General features: G+C 42.4%; 1 protein-coding gene across 9 annotated transcripts in view; it reads right to left on the bottom strand.

The window, feature by feature from the left end:
• Positions 1 to 21,968, bottom strand: part of LOC106611539 (LIM and calponin homology domains-containing protein 1) — a 169,101-nt gene that overhangs the window by 51,574 nt on the left and 95,559 nt on the right. For all 9 annotated transcript variants that reach the window (XM_045723843.2, XM_082955846.1, XM_045723847.2 and 6 more), the window contains 2 exons: positions 15,081 to 15,191; positions 11,391 to 11,592 (listed from right to left, as the gene is read on the bottom strand). In XM_045723843.2, coding sequence (XP_045579799.2) covers positions 11,391 to 11,592; positions 15,081 to 15,191 — 313 coding nt within the window. The remainder of the gene's footprint in view (positions 1 to 11,390; positions 11,593 to 15,080; positions 15,192 to 21,968) is intronic.

Genomic DNA, 21,968 nt, shown 5'->3' with positions numbered 1-21,968 from the left:
AAAGATCTGTCAACGTGCCCTTGAGCAGGGCATTGACCCTGGATGCTTCTGTGTGTCGCTCTGAATGGGAGTCTGTTGGATGACTGGTATGATGTAGTTGTTGAGCGGCTTCACTGCAAGTATATTGTATGTTTTGGATATTCAATCAAAAAACATTTTAAATAAATTTAAAAAAACCTTGAGGTGTTCGGATCACAAAGAAGAACATTCGTGAGACGCAGAAAAAATGTAAAGATGCTGGAGGAGTGCTTGCCACCATCTGTCAAGCATGGTGGAGGCAATGTGATGGTCTGGGGGTGCTTTGGTGATGGTAAAGTGGGACATTTGTACAGGGCAAAAGGGATCTTGAAGAAGGAAGGCTATCACTCCATTTTGCAACGCTACGCCATACCCTGTGGACGGCGCTTAATTGGAGCCAATTTCCTCCTACAAAGCACAGCTCCAAACTATGCAATAACTGTTTAGGGAAGAAGCAGTCAGCTGGAGTGGCCAGCACAGTCACCGGATCTCAACCATATTGAGCTGTGTGGTATGTAAGAAGTGCCCATCAAGCCAATCCAACTTGTGGGAATTGTTTCAGGAAGCATGTGGTGAAATCTCTTCAGATTACCACAACAAATTGACAACTAGAATGCCAAAGATCTGCAAGGCTGTAATTGCTGCAAATGGAGGATTTTTTGACGAAAGCAAAGTTGGAAGGACACAATTATTACCTCAATTAAAAATCATTATTTATAACCTTGTCAACGTCTTGACTATATTTCCTATTCATTTTGCAACTCATTTCATGTATGTTTTCATGGAAAACAAGTACATTTCTAAGTGACCCCAAACTTTTGAACGGTAGTGTATATAACAGCCTATTAGTTTAAAGCATGTTTGAGATAAATCCAACATTTTCTCATTGATCAAGTGTCACTCACTGATCAAGTGTACAAATAAACTCCCATATAATATCAAACAGATAAAGTTAACCCACAATTTATAATGATACAGATGGAGTTTGTATTTTGCATATCAAAACCCTATGTTTTTTCATGTAAAAATGTGTCTGTCTTTAGAATTTCATACAACTGTCGGTACGAATTACAGTTCTCATAACATTTTACAATGATACAGCATGCAGTTTGCATTTTGCATGTAAAAACCCTATGTTTTTCATGTAAAAATGTGTCTGTCTTTGGAATTTCATACAAATGTCAGTATGAATTATAGTTTTCATAACGTTCTACACATTGAAACGAACATGAACTGTAAATGTAATCATTGTGCATTATTTTCAGTACAAATTAAGCTCCTAAAAGGATTGACACTTACTGTAGATAACATGGTTGACATAACATATTCTACCATATTATCTGTGTACCTTTTAAAATTCAGATAAATATCCCATGAAATAAAAAACATAGTGTCTCCAAAAAGTATTCACACCCTTTTACTTTTTCCACATTTTGTTTAATCCAAGCAAAGTTGGATTAAAATCTATTTAATTGTCATTTTTTTCTCCAATGATCGACACACAAAATATATGACAAATAAAACACTAATATATCTTGATTTGATAAGTATTCATCCCCCTGAGTCAATACATGTTAGAATCACCTTTGGCAGTGATTACAGCTGTGTGTCTTTCTGGGTAAGTCTCTAAGAGCTTTTCACACCTGGATTGTGCAACATCTGCCCATTATTCTTGAAAAGAAATTGGTTGTCAAATTGGTTGTTGATCATTGCTAAGACAACCATTTTCAGGTCTTGCCATAGATTTTCAAGCATATTTAAGTCAAAACTGTAACTCAGCCACTCAGGAACATTCACTGTCTTCTTGGTAAGCAACTCCAGTGTAGATTTGGCTTTGTGTTTTAGGATATTGTCCTGCTGAAAGGTGAATTCGTCTCCCAGTGTCTGGTGGAAAGCAGACTGAACCCAGTTTTCTTCTAGGATTTTCCTGTGCTTAGCGCCATTCCATAAATGTTTTTATCCTGAAAAACTCCCCAGTCCTTAATGAATACAAGCATAACCATAACATGATACAGCCATCACTATGTTTGAAAATATGGAGAATGGTACTCAGTAATGTGTTGTATTGGATTTGCCCAAAACATAACACTTTGTATTCAGGACAAAAAGTGAAATTGCTTTGCATAACTTTTTGCAGTATCACTTTTGTGCATTGTTGCAAACAGGATGCATGTTGTGTAATATTTTTATTCTGTACAGGCCTCCTTTTCAATCTGTCAATTAGGTTAGAATTGTGAAGTAACTACAATGCTGTATATCCATCTTCAGTTTTCTCAGATCACAGCCATTAAACTCTTTGTTTTAAAGTCACCATTGGCCTCATGGTGAAATCCCTGAGTTTCCTTCCTCTGTGGCAACGGAGATATAGGAAGGACGCCTGCATCTTTATGTGACTGGGTGTATTGATATACCATCCAAAGTGTAATTAATAACTTCACCGTGCTCAAAGGGATATGCAAAATCTGCTATTACATTTTTTACCCATCTACCAATAGGTGCCCCTCTTTGCAAGGCATTAGAAAACCTCCCTGGTCTTTGTGATTGAATCTGTGTTTGAAATTCCCTGCTCGACTGAGGGACCTCACAGATAATTGTATGTGTGGAGTACAGCGATGAGGTAGTCATTCAAAAAAATCATGTTGAACACTATTACTGCACACAAAGTGAGTCCATGCAACGTATTATGTGAGTTGTTAAGCACATCTTTACTCCTGAACTAATTTAGGCTTGCCATAACAAAGGGGTTAAATACTTATTGACTCAAGACATTTCAGCTTTTCATATTTTTATTAATTCAATTTTTTTCTTGAAAAACAAAGTTCCACTTTGACTTGATGGAGTATTGTGTAGGCTAGATAACAGGGTTGAGGTGAAGATCAGCCATTCCTCATGTGGTGAAGAGCATTGGACCACATGGTGTAAAAATTAAATTAGGAATTATACATATCTTCCACACATAACAAAAGTTGAATCAAATAAAATTTTTGCTAACATTAATTAAGGGAACAGGGTTGACGTGTTGATCTAGACCACCTCAGTCAAAGATAAGAGTTATAAACTGACCATAAAGACAGAGAATACTAACTTCCTTTCCCGCCATGCTGTTCAGGAGGCCCAAACGAAGTCATGTGCCGTGAAACATATAACTTGGTGAAATGGTCAATTATTTTAAAGGGGTAAATTGTTTGCATAAGAGGGACAGACGTAAATGCATCACTAATCCCATAAATATAAAAAAATATCTTCAGAAATGTCTTTGTTAAAGCAACAAAATAACTAGGTCTTTCAAAAAAAAAATATATATATATTGAATAATAAAACATAGAATCTACCTACAGTGAAGACGCTCAACATTTACATTACATTCAGTCATCTATCAGACTCCCATCCAGAGCGACCTACAGGAGCAACCAGGGTCAAGCACCCCGCCCAAGGGCACGTCGACAGATCTCCCACCAAGTCAAAACTGGGACCTGAACCAGCGGCCTATCGGCCTCCAGGCCAAGCTCTCAACCGCCAGGCCACCGACCATCCAAGATCCCCTGCACAGTTCCCCGAGAGCTGCTCCTCAACCATGAAAGCCCCCCCTGTGCAAAAAAACCCCCAACCTCTCCCTCCATTCTGTGTGTATGATATCATGGTTCCACACATGTTAAAGCACTGCTGTGTGTCTGTGAAGTTCCTTGACACGTGATTACAAATAAAACACATTTCAATGACATCATGCCACGTGATTACAAATAGAACACATTTCAATGACATCGCATAACCCACTGTATTCAGTTCCATAGTTGTTGACTGTGGATGAAGCGGCTTTAGCAGAAAAGAGAGGGAAGAGAAGAGGGAAGGAAATAATAGGGAAGGGAAGACTAGAATAGGGATAGAGTACAGTAGCACAAATATGTATATTTATCCACAATGTGTGCTGATCTACATAACTCTAACAAAAGAGGGCTGTCGAAATTCCTTTTGAAGATAAAATTAAAATCCCTTGTGTCCTCTAATTATTTTTTGGGATGGACTAAGTGAACTTCCAGAGAGAGTGTGAGCTGAATGGCAATAGCAGCATACGAAAGCCCTGGACCATGAAAAACTAGTTTGGTGTAGCTATTTTGTGTAAACAGTGATCATTTGGAGCCTTTCTTCTTGGTGTAATCAAACCTTGTATCATTGGCTGATCTCTGGTCTGCTCAGCTGTTCTCAGATCTAGTGTGTGGGCCTCCAGGAACTGTTCTAGAGTCAGAGTTAGATGAGCCCAGGGCTGGAGATGGTCTGGACATGAGGCACCGTGGCATGGTTAGTGAAACATATTTTAATGTACAGCTGGCCTCACTCAATGTTTACCTACATAGAAAACCCAGCATCAATCAATCAATCGTTTCCCTATATACCAATAGCAAACAAACACCAACTACTTCACGTTTTATTACAATCCAATAGCAAACCAAACATCTACTTCTCAATGTTTCCCTACAAACTCAATATCAACCACTCAGCCTTTCGCAACAACAATAGCAAACCAAACATCAAGCACCCAACTTTCCCTACAAACCACTAGCAAACCAAACATCAAGCACCCAACTTTCCCTACAAACCAATAGCAAACCAAACATCAAGCACCCAACTTTCCCTACAAACCAAAAGCAAACCAAACATCAAGCACCCAACTTTCCCTACAAACCAATAGCAAACCAAACATCAACCTCTCCAGCTCTAAGCACTTTCACCCATAGACACAACTTTTTCCTCCACACTTCCAGTTCCTTCCGAACAATAACACACCCTGGCCCTAGACAGGAAGCTTGGCCTCGTCCCATGTGTTGCATTTCGTTTTCAGAATGTCAGCCCAAACATACATTTGGTGACGAACGTCGTAACCTTTTACAAGCCTCCATTAAAAGTTAAGGGGTTGCGCTGCAATACACTGTGTGGTGCTACTCAATGTTTTTCTATGGCAACTTATGACTGGCATGGCATTATAAAACACCTTCCGATTCAGCCAAGCTATAATCCAGACTCCATTCGTGTCTTCGACGCAGTGAGTAAATATTCTTTACAGTTGTTTCCGACATTAGACTTTTCTCAATGCATCATATGTAACATGCGACATTTGCAAACATGGTGGACGCATTGGAATATGGACATTTGCATCCATTGTCTGGTAATGGAAGGACATGCACTAGCACCATCCAAAATTAAAAAATGAAAACATACACGTGTGGCCATGTCACGTCCTGACCATAGTAAGATGTAATTTTCTATGGTCGAGTAGGTCAGGGCGTGACAGGGGGTGTTTTGGGTTGTTCTATGTTTTCTATTTCTATGTTTTAGTTCTAGTTATTCTATTTCTATGTTGGGATTGTTTGGGTTGATCTCCAATTGGAGGCAGCTGATCCTTGTTGCCTCTGATTAGAGATCATATTTAAGTAGGGGTTTTGTGGGTAGTTGTTTTCTGTTTAGTGTATGTCACCTGACGGAACTGTTGTCGGTCGTTTTGTCGTTTTGTTTAAATATATTCATTAAAAGTAAATATGAGCACTTCACACGCCGCACCTTGGTCTCCTTTATACGACCCGCGTTACAGGCCACCCATACCTAAACACACACAGTGTCTGTAATACAGTGAAAAACAAATAGTTGTTTGGCCCAGCAATAAGAGCATAAAAAATTGTGAGAAAAGAGAGAAATAGAGCGTAGTGAGAATGCTGTTCATTGACTATACAGCTCACTGTTCATCACCACAGTCCCCTCCAAGCTTGTCACCAAGCTTGGGACCCTGGGACTGAACACCTCCCTCTGCAACTGGATCCTGGACTTTCCGACGGGCCGACCCCAGGTGGTGAGGGTAGGCAACATTACCTATGCCATGCTGACTGACCCACAACACGTGGGCCCCACAGGGGATGTGTGCTTAGTCCCATCCTGTACTCCCTGTTCACCCACGACTGTGTGGCCACGCACGACTCCAACACCGTCATCAAGTTTGTTGACGACACGACGATGGTAGGCCTGATCACCGGCGATGATGAGACAGCCTACAGGGAGGAGCTCAGTGACCTGGCAGTGTGGTGCCAGAACAACAACCTCTTCCTCAATGTCAGTAAGACCAAGGAGCTCATCATGGACTACAGGAAACAGGCCCCCCATCCACATCAACAGGGCTACAGTGGAGCGGGTCGAGAGCTTTAAGTTCCTCGGTGTCCAAATCACTAAGGACTTAAAAATCAAATCAAATCCTATTGGTCACATACACATGTTTAGCAGATGTTATTGCGGGTGTAGCGATATGCTTGTGCTTCTAGTTCCGACAGTGCAGCAATATCTAACAAGTAATATCTAACAATTTCACAACATACACCCAATACACACAAATCTAAGTAAAGGAAAGGAATTAGGAATATATAAATATATGGACGAGCAATGTTAGAGTGGCATAGACTAAGATACAATAGAATAGTATAGAATAAAGTATATACATATGAGATTAGTAATGCAAGATATGTAAACATTATTAAAGTTACATTATTAAAGTGACTAGTATTCCATTTATTAAAGTGGCCAATGATTTCTAGTCTGTGTATATAGGCAGCAGCCTCTCTGTGCTAGTGATGGCTGTTTAACAGTGATGGCCTTGAGATAGAAGCTGTTTTTCAGTCTCTCGGCCCCAGGTTTGATGCACCTGTACTGACCTCACCTTCTGGATGATAGCGGGGTGAACAGGCAGTGGCTCGGGTGGTTGTTGTCCTTGCTGATCTTTTTGGCCTTTCTGTGAAAGTCTAGTACATCACTGGGACCGAGTTCCCTGTCATCCAAGACCTCTATATCAGGTGGTGGGAAAGGAAGGCCGGTAATCGCACAAAAGACACCCAAGCCATAGACTGTTCTCTCTGCTTCCGCATAGCAAGCGGTACCGGAGCATCAAGTCTGACACCAACAGGCTCCTGAACAGCTTCTATCCCCAAGCCATAAGACTGCTAAAGAGTTAACAAAATGGCTACATAGGCTATCTGCATTGACCCTTCTATTTCATTTTTTTCTCTATGCACATTTTACACACACACACACGCAAGCACGCACGCACGCACGCACGCACGCACACACACACACACACACACACACACACACACAATATACGCTGTTGCTACTCTGTTTATCACACTGTATATAGCTACTGACCCTGGATCTGACCCTGTATATAGCTACTGACCCTGGAACTGACCCTGTATATAGCTACTGACCCTGTATATAGCTACTGACCCAGGATCTGACCCTACATATAGCTACTGACCCTGGAACTGACCCTGTATATAGCTACTGACCCTGTATATAGCTACTGACCCTGGATCTGACCCTGTATATAGCTACTGACCCTGGAACTGACCCTGTATATAGCTACTGACCCTGTATATAGCTACTGACCCAGGATCTGACCCTACATATAGCTTACTTACTTTTTCGTGTTCTTCTTATTTCGATTTCTTGTATGTTTCTGCTCCACTTGACTTTTTATTTGATTTGTTATAGTACAACTGACTGATATAGAGTACTGCATTGTTGGGAAAAAAGCAAGCAAGAAAGGTGTTTGACTGTACTAGTGCACATGGCAATAAAAACCTGAAACATAACTGAGCTGCAAATGTCAAAGATGGACTGGCAGCTCAAAAAATCTGTGTGCGTCTTTGTGTGCACATATGTATATTAAAAGATGAAAACAGGCTAGAGTCACTCTGGACAGGATGGCGCGGTTACGGTTAGGCCTCACTCTTGGCTCAGTCCCCCTTGAACAATCAGGTTTTTAAAATGCCCTGGTAGGACAATCAATCATAAGGCTTTAAAATACAGGGCCTAAGAGTTTTCTTGGCTTCTCTATCCATGCCTGGAAAACACATAAAACATTAATACCATATATTTTTCTTCTGTTGTGTTTGATGGAGCGGGTTCCTCTGTTGGGATGACATTGATAGATATAATGTTGCAGCTGCTATACAGAAGATGGTCCTCAGTAGCAAGCTGTTTGCTGCTATGGTACCAGTATAGCAATTACAGGTGTGTTTTAGGACCATGTGGCCGCCTTTGAGACGGCGGTCAGGCTGTTTGCAACCAATGGTTTTCTAAAGCCGGTGAGACATGTTGAATTTGTTTTCATCCTATGAATTTGGCTCTAGCGTTTGAACGGTTTGGACCATTAGCTACAATGACCCTATTCCTGAAAGGTAAGCCTCTCAGGAACATATATATGTTTTCGGTTGCCCTCTACAATGCCCACAAGCCACGCAGGACTCGTTAGAAGGGACTGTGACAAAACCGCACATAATGACTCGGGGGGGGGGAAATGAATTGAAGTTCCTGTTCTAAGAAAGATGAAATTCACAATGATCCTGATGATCTTCCTTCTGCGTTCCTGAACCTTTCAACACCTCTCTGATGCATTTTAAATCCCTCTAGCATTCTCATTCGGACAGAACTTTGGCATGACCCGATTTGACATATTTTATTGTTACGGTATTTCTAAGGCCAGATTAAAAAGTTTCATCAAATCATTTTTACACATTCTTTTCGGATACCCCCAAGTGTCCTAAAATAGAGAATAAAATGGTCCATGTTGTCACTATCTTAAAACAAATATGTGTTAATAAGGCAGTAATACAATACAGAAAATGCTTTTTAGAGGAATTTACTGTAGGCTAATTCAGCATTGTAAATGTCTGCCACATCTGCCTCTGGCTCTCACCATTCCTAAAAAGTGGTTTTCAATCAAAGCCCTAATTTAAAGGTGCTTGTCAGACCAATGTCATTACAAAATGCAGCCTAAATCATATGAATCAGCCAATAACTCCTCCTTCAGATACATACCTGTGTAGCTCCTGTTCTGAGCACTCTGTTCTTAGACTTCCAGTTTTCCATGTACCCTGATAGAAGTCTACGGGGGCAAGAGAGACTGTCATCCATAGTTTTGTTTTGTTTCAAAAGCCACTGCTAACTTGAGCTATTCCATGACCAAATCAAAGACTTGATTTGAAGTTACTTAGAGCTGATTTGGCTTCTTTTGAATATGGTGAGCTTGTCCGTATCGCACCTCTAGTTTTTTGGTTATTGTTGGCTAAAGTTAACTCAAATTGGCAGTGGCTTTTGAAACAAATCTGAACCATTGATGTCTCCACTGGCCCCATAGATTACTTTCTTGGTAACTGACAAAACAGAGACTGAAAAAGTGAAGATATCTTTGAATAACTATATATTCATAAAATATTGTCTTTCTAATAAAGTTAGATGATATTTGATATAGAGGAAGTCTTTCATAAAGACCCCAAAAAATCAAGTCTTTGTACTTTGCTTTTATAGGAGTTTTCCATTTGTTCGACTATTTCGTTCAAGATACAACACAGTGAGCACGTTTACATAATTCATAAATCGATATTAAACTGATTATGGCAGAAGGCTGAGTATGGCATTAGTCATGTAAACGCCTTACTCTGCTTATCTTAATTGGCGTAAGGTCAAAATCGAAGTTAGCATATGCAGATTAAAACACCTGGTTTTATGAGCAATCTTTGAAATTATTAGGTCATGTAAACAGCTTAATCAGCATTCCAACGGTGTATTTGATATGGGCATCCGATAGGCAAAAGTACAGGCAGGGAATAGGCAAAAAGGCATCGTTAGTGAGAATGGCCAAAACTATGATACACAGGAGGACTAATACAGGAAAAACAGAGCTCAGAATAGAAGTGTGTCACAAAACAAACAATACTTTACAATGATGGGGTGCAAAGAACTGAACTAAATAGTGTGTGGTAATGACATACAGGTGTGTGAACAGGTGATCAGAATTCAGGTGAATGGGATCTGGAGAGCGAGCTGCGTTCAGAGGATCTATATGTTTGAGAGTGTGAGCTGGAAAGTGAGCTGGAGAGTGAGCTGCGTTCAGGGGATCTATGTGTTTGAGAGTGTGAGCTGGAAATTGAGCTGGAAAGTGAGCTACGTTCAGGGGATCTACGTATTTGAGAGTGTGAGTTGGGAGCATACGTTTCAGTCACTGTGGCAGAACGCTTATTTGATTGCCGATTTTGTGCATTTATCAAAAGTTCCATTAGCTAACCTGATTTGAGATGTGTCCATGTAAACAGGATTATTAGGGAAATCGTTCTATATGCAAAGCATGTAAACGTTTTAAACAAACTATTCATTAATCTGACTATCCACAATAATTGTATTATTGTGTGCATGTAACCGTGTTCATTGCTGATTATCGAATTACCTTTGTTTGGCCTTTTAACAATCAAATAATATATTTTTTTAAGGATCTCTTACCTAGCTTGATGACTGCGGCCATTTTTGCTACAAGGCCATGGGTCATGTTCAATTGCGTAGAAATGCAGGAAATGGCCTTTAGATGACCTTCCACTAGGTTTGGTCCCCCCCACCTCTAAAACCAAAGTTGCGCCCCTGAATTTAACCACCAGCTCCAGTTAGCCCCGAGTGTGCTGTAGGACTGTAGAACTATATCAATCATTAACGGTGTGTGTGTTTGTGTGTGCATGCTTGTGCATAAAAATATGGGCACAAGATGAAGTGTGCCCCTATATGACAGGCAGAAACACTCACACCCACTGTGACTAATAGGTATCAGTCCCAGGTATCATCATCTTGTGCAACACCACTCAGATTGGAACAGATGAGATGCCGTGTAAAACACGACTCCCCTGAAATGTGTTGCAACCCATCAGTCAAGACTGCCATCTCCTCTCTCCACCGCCTGACTTCAATGTTCTCACTCTCTCTCTCAACACATGTCTCTTCAAGAGGGCCTTCAAAGAGATGTAACCCATGGCAACAACTCTAAACAGTCAGCCGCAACACCAAACCGCCTTTGTACAGATGTCAATAGCAGAGCTGGGTTGAGCTAGAAGACACCCTGCCAGATGAATTCATTGATATGAGACAGGGAGAGGTTGAAAAGAGCAGATAGGGACAGTTAGTTTCACGTCAGCTGATGGCGACCTTCCCCAATGACACTGTATGTGCAAAATGGCTGCCATGCATCATTAAAGTGCACAAAGTAAAACATTGGTAGAGGATGAGGTAAGTCACTATGTGCTATGATGATACATGAACAAAATAGTTACTGCTATGCAAGCGGCAAGCCACTATAACACAACAGGGTCATATTCATTAGTTCACACCTTAGCAAAACCTTTAGCAACAGAACATTTTTTACAACAAAAATGAGAGTTGAAGTTCAGGTAGCCCCTCCCTGTCTCGGTCCATTTTTGTCTCTTTCATTTCTAGTGAATATGACCCAGGTAGCACCAGAAAGTATGTGACAGTAAAAGCATGTGTGGTGTGACCTGTCCGGGCGTCTAGCGTCCTACCATCACTGCCGATGCCGCGGGTGACCAGTACGTCCGGCGAGGGCGTCTGTCTGGAGCGTGACCCGAACGAGTCCAGGCTGTCGAAGGAGTCCTCTCGGCCGTGGCGAGGTGGGGAGAGCGAGTCGCTGCGCTCCGAGTCCCAGCTGTCAATGTAGCCGCTGTCCCGTATGCTGCGTTGGGGGCTCTCCGTTTCCTCCGCCTCCTAACACACACATACACACACATACACACACACACACACACACACAAAAAACATCCACCACGTCAATGTACATTTTTTTTGTGTTGAGATTATCCCAATATCCCATCCAATCCGGATCCATCACTCACCATGATTCCTCCAACCTGGACAATTACACTCACTTCCTCTCCCTCTCTCCGATTTGAATAGATTTTCTACCTCTGTCTCTCTTTGTGCATCTATGAGCTGCAGCAGTGTATCCTGGTCTGTGGCCTCCTTGGTTTCCAGGGCTGAGAAAAAGCTTTTCATTCCCGCCTGCCTGAGGAACCTCCTGGTCCTGCCTTGTTTCACTTCCCCCCTCCCATTCCCCCTCCTGGCAGCCACCTACCCCCCTCTTTACCCCCCCCCCCCCTCTCTATCGCCTTACTTTACCCCTCTCTCTCCTACTCCCTCTCTTCCCCTCGCTCTTTCTGTCTCTTTCCCTCCTTCAGCCCCTCTCAATTCAATTCAATTCAATTCAATTCAATTCATTTCAATTCAAAGGGCTTTATTGGCATGGGAAACATATGTTTACATTGCCCAAGCAAGTGAAATAGTCAAATAAACAATACAAAATGAACTGTAAACATTAAGCTCACACAAGTTTCAAAGGAATAGAGACATTTACAATGTCATATTTTGGCTATGTACAGTGTTATAACAATGTGCAAATAGTTAAAGTACAAAAGGGAAAATAAATAAACATAAATATGGATTGTATTTACAGTGGTGTTTGTTCTTCACTGGTTGCCATTTTCTTGTGGCAACAAGTCACAAATCTCGCTGTTGTGATGCCACACTGGTATTTCACCCAATAGATATGGGAGTTTATCAAAATTGGACTTATTTTCAAATTCTTTCTGGGTCTGTGTAATCTGAGGGAAATATGTGTCTCTAATATGGTCATACATTTGGAAGGAGGTTAGGAACTGCAGCTCAGTTTCCATCTTGTTTTGTGGGCAGTGTGCACATAGCCTGTCTTCTCTTTAGAGCCAGGTCTCCCAACTGTGGCCTCTCTTAATGGCTATGCTCACTGAGTCTGTACATAGTCAAAGATTTCCTTAATTTTGGGTCAGTCACAGTGGTCAGGTATTCTGCCACTGTTTACTCTCTGTTTAGGGCCAAATAGCATTCCAGTTTGCTCTGTTTTTTTGTTAATTCTTTCCAATGTGTCAGGTAATTATCTTTTAGTTTTCTCATGATTTGGTTGGGTCTAATTGTGTTGCTGTTGCTGTCCTGGGGCTCTGTGGGGTCTGTTTGTGTTTGTGAATAGAGCCCCAGGACCAGCTTGCTTAGGAGACTCTTCTCTAGGTTAATCTCTCTGTAGGTGATGGAGTGGTTATGAAAGGTTTGGGAATCGCTTCCTTTTAGATGGTTGTAGAATTTAACTGATCTTTTCTGGATTTAATAATCAGCGGTTATCAGCCCAATTCTGCTCTGCATGCATTATTTAGTGTTTTACGTCGTACACGGACAATATTTTTGCAGAATTCTACATGCAGAGTCTCTCTCCCTTCATCCCACTATCCCTTTCAGTTTCTTTCCCTTCCCCCTTCCTCCCTCTTCCCTACTTCCACTTCAACCCCTTTCCCCTCCTCCCCGTCCAATTTACTCCCCCTTTCTCTTCCTCTCTCTCTGTGCCAGAACATGAGTGAAGGAGGATGCTGGGGTCCTGTTTGTCTGACCTTGTGATGGGTGTGTGGGGAGGGGTAGTGGGTATTTTGGGTACAATGGCTAGCTTTGAGTGGCAACTCTGGGGGGGGGGGTCTTACTTATTGGTCAGATCAGTCCTGTGAACCCCAAGCTGAAACCTGAGTGAGCTCAGACAACAGCAGTGGTCCTGGAGCTAAAGGGTGTGCAGACTTTTGTTCCAGCCCAGCACTAATACACCTAGAGCCCTACTTTAGGAATGTGTCTGGTGACCATTGAACTGACTAGCCTTCAGAGAGCCTAACTAACCTGTAGAGGACACATTGGCCCTCTTCAGGTAACAAACTATCATACTTTATTTTCAGACAGGATATTCAACTGATCTATTGACTGAATGTTATTTGTCAAGTTAAATGACCTACATCAACATTAAGTTTACAGAATTTGAGCCTCTCACCACAACAACAGCTAACACATATCACTACATCTCCTGTATTGCGAACAACATTGTTTCATAAATATATTGAATTTCTCTCTCACTTTAAGTCCCTGTCGTTCTCTTTTGTTAAGTGGAGACGTAGCCCTGTTGTGGTGGATTATAAGGACATCTGGGAAAGCATTCTAGGCTTATTGGTCATTTCTCATTTTAAGAGAATAGCAGTGGGGGATGTCAAATTGCGGGGATGGAATAAATGGCAGAGGAGTGACATCATGCTCTGAATGGAGGGGGGGGGGGGGGACCGGTAGCTACAGCTATGTCCCTGTCTGTCCCTCAATGTCTGTTAAAAGCCAAAGTCCAGGTTCCAATAGGCCTGACTGACACTGGTTCTGGACAAGTACCCAATTTTCATACTTGAGTACAGGTAAAGATACCTTCATAGAAAATGACTCAAGTAAAAGTCACCCAGTAAAATACTACTTGATTGAATGTCAAAAAGTTTTTGGTTTTAAATATACTTAAGTATCAAAAGTAAAAGCAAAAGTAGAAATCATTTCAAATTCCTTATATTAAGCAAACCACATGGCACAATTTCCTTGTTTTTTTATAAATGTACGGATAGCCAGCGGCACACTCCAACACTCAGACATAATAGTTTGTGCTCAGTGAGTCCGCTAGATCAGAGTCAGTAGGGATGACCAGGGATGTTCTCTTGATAAGTGCGTGAACTGAAACATTTTCCTGTCCTGCTAACCATTCAAAATGTAACAAGTACTTTTGGGTGTCAGTGAAAACATATGGAGTAAAAACGACATTATTTTCTTTAGGAATGTAGTGGAGTAAAAGTAGAAGTTGTCAAAAAATATAAATAGTAAAGTAAAGTACAGATACCCCAAAAAACGACTTAAGTAGTACACTAAAGTATTTTTACTTAAGTACTCTACACCACTGGTTCTGGAAGACCAGTGGAAGGTCTGAGATCATCACTGGACAGAGCGAGAGCGAGAGCGAGAGCGAGAGCGAGAGCAAGAGCGAGAGAGAGAGAGCATTCTCTTCTAGGGATGAGTCCATGATGAGGGGAAGAGAGGAGAGGAGATAAAGGAAGTTGTGAAACAATGAATGCACCCCGAGGGGAGCTTGCATAATAACATCCTTATGTCTGCAAAATAAAACATATGCTTTGGTTGGACAGTGCCTTCTAGTCTAATATTCCTAATAGTACAGTCACTTAGCAACTGCAAAAAGTACCTAAAATACACAGCCCTTCGAGGAATTGGACCCCCAACCTTAACATTGTTAGCACTAGAACACAAGCAACTGAGCCTCCACAAACCCCAGGGTTTATGACATCTCATATCCTTACGTCCTTCCCTGTACGTACCTTTCGCATCTGTGACAGCAGGCCTTCGAACTCCTTCAGGTCAAGTGTGGGCCCGTTGTAGGAGGTGCAGCTGTTGGCAGCCCGGCCCAGCCAGTATATCGTAATCAGAACCTGGGGATTTAGAGCCAGTATTAACAAGACAACGCATTAACATCACACTCTGTAGTTTTCAATTTAATGGCAGGTCATTTCCAATTGAGCCGACCAACTTCTGGCAGCACTTTGGCCTAACCAATTCCCAGTGGTCTCATTCGCCATAGCTTGTGCACAAGTTGTGTGTAATTTATGATGCAAGGCTGCTAGTACATGATACATTAGCTAATGTGCTAATTAACAGAATTGCTACATATATGCTTTATGGGCACAATGTCCCACACCAAAACCAACTGTTTACTTCCTGAGTAAACCTGGCAAAATGCCATCGCAAAATCAACCTATGTTGATATGAGCAATGTTAGCATACTGTAGGCCATGAAATACATTCCTGACAGCTCTAAGGTATACGTCACAATGCTGCTAATGCTATCCAACAATAACACAAGCATTCTCCGCCAACTGAGCACAATCAGGGAATTCCACATTACACACTGTGATAGATGCCAGCTATGGCTCAAAGGCACACTGTACCCATTAGCTAGTAAAAATATACCATATCTGTATACCATTTTCGCTGTTGAGTGTTTGTTTGATGTGAAGTCATGGCATACAACCCAAATCACCCTCAATTCCACTTGTCTTTAATTTGTGAGGAGTACAAACAACAGTTTTATCAAAATGGCCACCAACAGGGTTCACTTCCTGTTTTTTTTGGTCCACTCTTTTCACTATCATTGGAATTGGCTAGCCATGGGTTTCTGTGCAAGCAAGACAAGACCTAGCCATTGTCCTGGCCACAAATCAAGTCAATATGAACACAATGTGAGCACACAGCTATATTTCTCTCTCTCTTTACCATTGCCACATGGGTAAGGTTGATTTACTATTCTAGCATAGCCCTAACCCATTCATAGAGGCTAACTACCTTTAGCGCCTATTGACGATAGTGTCTTCTGGCCCGAGGGAGTTTTGTTAAGAGCCCTGACGCTCATTCTAAACGTTAAAATGAATCGCTTTCAGTACGGTTTTAGAAATACAAGGAATGTATCTTTCATATCGGAGATAAATAATAAAAAATAAAAAAAAGGTTACATTACGCCATATCTTTATAGGGCTACCATGTTACAATGCTTATTTACGGAAAACAGAAAGACGACAAGAGGCATACTGTACCTGTGCTAATTAGCTATCTGCGTTACCGAACACCTGTGTATAAACGGAAGACAGACACCACACATGTGTTGTCACTGAAAACACTGTCTGCTCAAACTGTTAAAACCTGTGCACAGTAAGTGTATATTTAGTATTTGTGAAATTATTTTGAGGTGATATGAAAGAAGAGGGCTTTACGTTTCTAAAAATGTATCGCAATTGAGAATCGATTCACGTTTAGATGGAGTATTTGTCTGTTTTGGCTGCCAGAGCCAATTCACCTCTAAACAGAACATGTAAGGTCCTTGTAAGGTCCTTGGAATATAAGGGGTAACATTAGACTCTTTTAGTCCATTTTTGGGCTAGCATAGCCCTGACAGACTTGTTTACTATGCCAACCTCATCCGCTATCTATCTCATCTCCCTCTATGTAGCTAGGCTATCTCATCTCCCTCTATTTAGCAAAGCCACTGTGTGGACTCAGCACTCTTGAGATAGGGTGCAGGCCATGCAGCAGGCTGTTAGCCAGCCTGCCAGCTTAGTGGAGTCTGCCACTAGCACAGTCAGTGCAGTCAGCTCAGCTATCCCCATTGAGACCGTGTCTGTCCCTCGATCTAGGTTGGGCAAAACTAAACATAGCAGTGTTCGCCTTAGCAATCTCACTGGAATAAAGACTTCCTCCATTGCTGTCATTATTGAAAGACATTGTGATATCTCACATCTAAAAATAGGGCTACTTAATGTTAAATCCTTCACTTCCAAGGCAGTTATAGTCAATGAAGTAATCACTGATCATAATCTTGATGCGATTGACCTGACTGAAACATGGCTTAAGCCTGATGAATTTACTGTGTTAAATGAGGCCTCTCCTCCTGGTTACACTAGTGACCATATCCCTGGTGCATCCCACAAAGGTGGAGGTGTTGCTAACATTTACAATAGCAAATTTCAATTTACAAAAAAAGAAAATGACTGCGTTTTTGTCTTTTGAGCTTCTAGTCATGAAATCCTCAAGGTTCCATTTTGGGACCACTATTGTTTTCACTATATATTTTACCTCTTGGTAATGTAATTCGAAAACATAATGTTAACTTTCACTGCTATGCGGACGATACACAGCTGTACATTTTGTTGAAACATGGTGAAGCCCCAACATTGACCTCCCTGGAAGCCTGTGTTTCAGACATAAGGAAGTGGATGGCGGCACATTTTTTACTTTTAAACTCTGACAAAACAGATAATTAAAAATAGTAAGAAATTGGATATAATAAATGTATCACTAGCCACTTTAAACAATGCCACTTTATATAATGTTTACATACCCTACAATACTCATCTCATATGTATATACCGTACTCTATACCATCTATTGCATCTTGCCTATGCCGTTCGGCCATTGTTCATCCATATATTTTTATGTACATATTCTTATTCATTCCTTTACACTTGTGTGTATAAGGTAGTTGTTGTGAAATTGTTATATTACTTGTTAGATATTACTGCATGGTCGGAACTAGAAGCACACGCATTTCGCTACACTCGCATTAACATCTGCTAACCATGTGTATGTGACAAATAAAATTTGATTTGCTAGTTCTAGGTCCCAAGGAACAAAGAGATCTTCTGTTGGATCTGACAATTAATCTTGATGGTTGTACAGTCGTCTCAAATAAAACTGTGAAGGACCTCTGCATCACTCTGGACCCTGATCTCTCTTTTGACAAACATATCAAGACTGTTTCAAGGACAGCTTTTTTCCATCTTCGTAACATTGCAAAAATCAGAAACTTTCTGTCCAAAAATTATGCAGAAAAGTTAATCCATGCTTTTGTCACTTCTAGATTAGACTACTGCAATGCTCTACTTACCAGCTACCCGGATAAAGCACTAAATAAACTTCAGTTAGTGCTAAACATGGCTGCTAGAATCTTGACTAGAACCTAAAAATGTGATCATATTACTCCAGTGCTAGCCTCTCTACAGTGGCTTCCTGTTAAGGCTAGGGCTGATTTAAAGGTTTTACTGCTAACCTAAAAAGCATTACACGGGCTTGCTCCACCTATCTCTCCGATTTGGTCCTGCTGTAAATACCTACACGTATGGTGCGGTCACAAGACGCAGGCCTCCTTATTGTCCCTAGAATTTCTAAGCAAACAGCTGCAGGCAGGGCTTTCTCCTATAGAGCTCAATTTTTATGGAATGGTCTGCCTATCCATGTGAGAGAAGCAGACTCGGTCTCGACCTTTAAGTCTTTATTAAAGACTCATCTCAGGGGTGTGAAGGTGAACGGAAAAGCACTGGAGCGACGAAACACCCATGCTGTCCCTGCCTGGCCGGCTCCCCTCTTTCCACCGGGATTCTCTGCCTCTAACCCTATTACGGGGGCTGAGTCACTGGCTTACTGGTGCTCTTTCATCCCGTCCCTAGGAGGGGTGCGTCACTTGAGTGTGTCGAGTCACTGACGTGATCTTCCTGTCCGGGTTTGGCGCCCCACTCAGGTTCGTGTCGTGTGGGAGATCTTCGTGGGTTATACTCGGTCTTGTCTCACGGTAGTAAATTGGTGGTTGAAGATATCCCTCTAGTTGTGTGGGGGCTGTGCTTTGGCAAAGTGGGTGTGGTTATATCCTGCCTCATTGGCACTGTCCGGGGGTATCGTCGGACGGGGCAATAGTGTCTCCCGACCCCTCCTTTCTCAGCCTCCAGTATTTATGCTGCAATAGTTTATGTCAAATCAAATCAAATCAAATTGTATTTGTCACATACACATGGTTAGCAGATGTTAATGCAAGTGTAGCGAAATGCTTGTGCTTCTAGTTCCGACCATGCAGTAATACCTAACAAGTAATCTAACCTAACAATTTCCCAACAACTACCTTATACACACAAGTGTAAAGGAATGAATAAGAATATGTACATAAAAATATATGAATGAGTGATGGCCAAATGGCATAGGCAAGATGCAGTAGATGGTATAGAGTACAGTATATACATATGAGATGAGTAATGTAGGGTGTGTAAACATTATATAAAGTGGCATTGTTTAAATTGGCTAGTGATCAATTTTCCATTATTAAAGTGGCTAGAGTTGAGTCAGTATGTTGTCAGCAGCCACTCAATGTTAGTGATGGCTGTTTAACAGTCTGATGGCCTTGAGATAGAAGCTGTCTCTCGGCCCCAGCTTTGATGCACCTGTGCTGACCTCGCCTTCTGGATGATAGTGGGGTGAACAGGCAGTGGCTCGGGTGGTTGTTGTCCTTGATGATCTTTTTGGCCTTCCTGTGACATCGGGTGGTGTATGTGTCCTGGAGGGCAGGTAGTTTGCCCCCGGTGATGCGTTGTGCAGACCTCACTAGCCTCTGGAGAGCCTTACGGTTGTGGGCGGTGCAGTTGTCGTCCCAGGCGCTGATACTGCCCGACGGGATGCTCTCAATTGTGCATCTGTAAAAGTTTGTGAGTGTTTTTGGTGACAAGCCGAATTTCTTCAGCCTCCTGAGGTTGAAGAGGCGCTGCTGCGCCTTCTTCACCACGCTGTCTGTCTGTGTGGGTGGACCATTTTAGTTTGTCCGTGATGTGTACGTCGAGGAACTTAAAACTTTACAACTTTTCCTCTACTGTCCCGTCGATGTGGATAGGGGGGCTGCTCCCTCTGCTGTTTCCTGAAGTCCATGATCATCTCCTTTGTTTTGTTGACATTGAGTGTGAGGTTATTTTCCTGACACCACACTCCGAGGGCCCTCACCTCCTCCCTGTAGATCGTCTCGTCGTTGTTGGTAATCAAGCCTACCACTGTAGTGTCGTCTGCAAACTTGATGATTGAGTTGGAGGCGTGCATGGCCACGCAGTCGTGGGTGAACAGGGAGTACAGGAGAGGGCTGAGAACGCACCCTGTGGGGCCCCAGTGTTGAGGATCAGCGGGGTGGAGATGTTGTTACCTAAACTCACCACTTGGGGGCAGCCTGTCAGGAAGTCCAGGAACCAGTTGCAAAGGGCGGGGTTGAGACCCAGGGTCTCGAGCTTAGTGACGAGTTTGTAGGGTACTATGGTGTTAAATGCTGAGCTGTAGTCGATGAACAGCATTCTTACATAGGTATTCCTCTTGCCTAGATGGGTAGGGCAATGTGCAGTGTGATTGCGATTGCGTCGTCTGTGGACCTATTGGGGCAGTAAGCAAATTGGAGTGGGTCTAGGGTGTCAGGTAGGGTGGAGGTGATATGGTCCTCGATTAGTCTCTCAAAGCACTTCATGATGACGGAAGTGAGTGCTACGGAGCGGTAGTCATTTAGCTCAGTTACCTTAGCTTTCTTGGGAACAGGAACAATGGTGGCCCTCTTGAAGCATGTGGGAACAGCAGACTGGGATAAGGATTGATTGAATATGTCCGTAAACACACCAGCCAGCCAGCTGGTCTGCGCATGCTCTGAGGATGCGGCCGGGGATGCCGTCTGGGCCAGCAACCTTGCAAGGGTTAACACGTTTAAATGTTTTACTCACGTTGGCTGCAGTGAAGGAGAGCTCGCAGGTTTTGGTAGTGGGCTGTGTCAGTGGCACTGTATTGTCCTCAAAGCGAGCAAAGAAGTTGTTTAGTTTGTCTGGGAGCAAGACATCGTGGTCCGCGACGGGGCTGGTTTTTCTTTTGTAGTCCGTGATTGACTGTTTTAAGGCAGGTCCTCACCAGACATCACCGGCAACAACGTCGCCTATGGGCACAAACCCACTGTTGCTAGACCAGACAGCACTGGCAAAAAGTGCTCTTCACTGACGAGTCGCGGGTTTGTCTCACCAGGGGTGATGGTCGGACTTGTGTTTATCGTTGAAGGAATGAGCGTTACACTGAGGCCTGTACTCTGGAGCGGGATCGATTTGGAGATGGAGGGTCCGTCATGGTCTGGGGCGTTGTGTCACAGTATCATCGGACTGAGCTTGTTGTCATTGCAGACAATCTCAATGCTGTGCATTACAGGGAAGACATCATCGTCCCTCATGTGGTACCCTTCCTGCAGGCTCATCCTGACATGACCCTCCAGCATGACAATGCCACCAGCCATACTGCTCGTTCTGTGCGTGTCAGTGTTCTGCCATGGCCAGCGAAGAGCCCGGATCTCAATCCCATTGAGCATGTCTGGGACCTGTTGGATCAGAGGGTGAGGGCTAGGGCCATTCCCCCCATAAATATATGGGAACTTGCAGGTGCCTTGGTGGAAGAGTGGAGTAACATCTCACAGCAAGAACTGGCAAATCCGGTGCAGTCCATGAGGAGGAGATGCACTGCAGTACTTAATGCAGCTGGTGACACACCAGATATTGACTGTTACTTTTGATTTTAACACCCCCTTTGTTCAGGGACACGTTATTCCATTTCTGTTAGTCACGTCTGTGGAACTTGTTCAGTTTATATCTCAGTTGTTGAATCTTGTTATGTTCATACAAATATGTACACATGTTAAGTTTGCTGAAAATAAACGCAGTTGACAGTGAGAGGACATTTCTTTTTTTGTTGAGTTTATGTTTTGATTTGTTTAACACTTTTTTGGTTACTACATGATTCCATATGTGTAATTTCCTATTTTTTTACAATGTAGAAAATAGTAAAAATAAAGACAAACCCTTGAATGAGTAGGTGTGTATAAACTTTTGATTGGT

This window comes from Salmo salar, chromosome 09, assembly GCF_965601325.2.
Source record: "Salmo salar chromosome 09, fSalSal1, whole genome shotgun sequence".
Lineage (NCBI taxonomy): Eukaryota > Metazoa > Chordata > Actinopteri > Salmoniformes > Salmonidae > Salmo > Salmo salar.
This window is presented reverse-complemented; position numbering and strand designations above follow the sequence as displayed.